Below are 1,387 nucleotides of genomic sequence, written 5' to 3' on the forward strand. Positions count from 1 at the left end.
TGAGGACATGGGAAACATGGAGACAGGTTGTGGGTCCTCCTGGGCTCTTGGCATGGGGGGATTTGGGGGTTCATGAGCTGTCCCCACACTATGGAAAAGTCCTCTTGGCAGGGATGAAGCCAGCAGAGGATTCTGGCAAGTGCTGACCCTGCTAGACAGCACTTCAAGCATCCCCACTGCTCTGCCCCAAGCACTCTCCATGTGGGTGCTACACCCCAGGAGGGGCTCCCAGGGTGCAGCTATCTCACCAGGGGAGCAGCCGTGCATGGGCAGGTTTTAGGGGGCTCTGCCCTCCATCACCACCCAGCAGCGGGTCGCAGGGCCAGGCGAGGGCAGGCGCTGTGCTGGCAGCAGCCAGGACCAGGGAGAGAGGCTGCTGCAGTCCTACAAGGAAAATCGCTCTCTCCAGAGGCTGCTCCTTCTGGATTACTCATTTCTCTGTGCACTGTTCCCCAATGCTTCCACTGATTATGGTATGACAATGTCTTTGTCTCAAGGAACTGCTCTATTTTGTGTTTTTTCTTCTCCCCACAAAGAGACAAATTACTCTCCCTCCTTCGGCTGGCAGGAGCTGCTGATGCAGATGAGAAAACAACAGAAAGAACATAATCGATTCATTAAGTAAATCCAGGCATACATCAGCCGCTCCCCAGCCCTGCGGCACAGCCCCGCGGCGCTGGTGGCGGTGCAAAAACTGCCCCCATCCCAGGAATGAAGAGATGGAGCTGTTCCCGTGGCCACGGCGAGCCTGGGTTGGTGCCGGAGGGATCCCCTCGGTGCCCCGTCAGTTGGCTCTGCTCCAGCCACAGCCCCGGTGCCCAGCTCCGGCCGAGCTCCCGCAGTTCTTTGCTCAGTGAGCAGCTCTGTAAAGCAAAACCAGCTCTTGAGGTGTTGCTTTTTTAAACAAAATTGTGGTTGTTCCTCCTGCCCTTCCAATATACATGACTACACACATAATCTGGGTGCATGCGAATATAGGGGTATGCTGGGGACAGCAGCAGAGGTCTGTGAGAGGCTTTGGCATGGGGTTTTGTGCCCCATGGGATATGGGGATGCAGCCATGGTCCCCAGTACCCTCCCAGCCTGTGGGCACCCCATAGGTCATGGGGGCAAGAGAAGGGCCAGGCTCCTCCGGCCGGCACCCCTCCGCTGCCAGGAGGGGGTCGGGGTGCTGCCATCCCCCGTCCCCTTCTTGCCGCTCACGCGAGCACCTCTCCCTCTCATTCCTCCCTAAAGGTCTCAGCAACATCATCGGGATCATAGTCTACATCTCGGCCAACGCAGGGGACCCCGGGCAGAGCGACTCCAAGAAGAGCTACTCCTACGGCTGGTCCTTCTACTTTGGAGCCCTGTCCTTCATCATCGCCGAGATGGTGGGGGTGATCGC

General features: G+C 58.1%; 1 protein-coding gene across 1 annotated transcript in view; it reads left to right on the forward strand.

Annotated features, from left to right (window-relative positions):
* Positions 1-1,387, forward strand: part of CACNG3 (calcium channel, voltage-dependent, gamma subunit 3) — a gene marked incomplete at its 5' end in the record, with an annotated part of 3,855 nt that overhangs the window by 2,100 nt on the left and 368 nt on the right. The window contains 1 exon segment of the mRNA XM_010151443.1: positions 1,160-1,387. This exon segment is cut by the window's right edge and continues 1 nt beyond it. Coding sequence (XP_010149745.1) covers positions 1,160-1,387 — 228 coding nt within the window.

Source organism: Eurypyga helias, unplaced genomic scaffold (genome assembly GCF_000690775.1).
Source record: "Eurypyga helias isolate BGI_N326 unplaced genomic scaffold, ASM69077v1 scaffold15635, whole genome shotgun sequence".
Lineage (NCBI taxonomy): Eukaryota > Metazoa > Chordata > Aves > Eurypygiformes > Eurypygidae > Eurypyga > Eurypyga helias.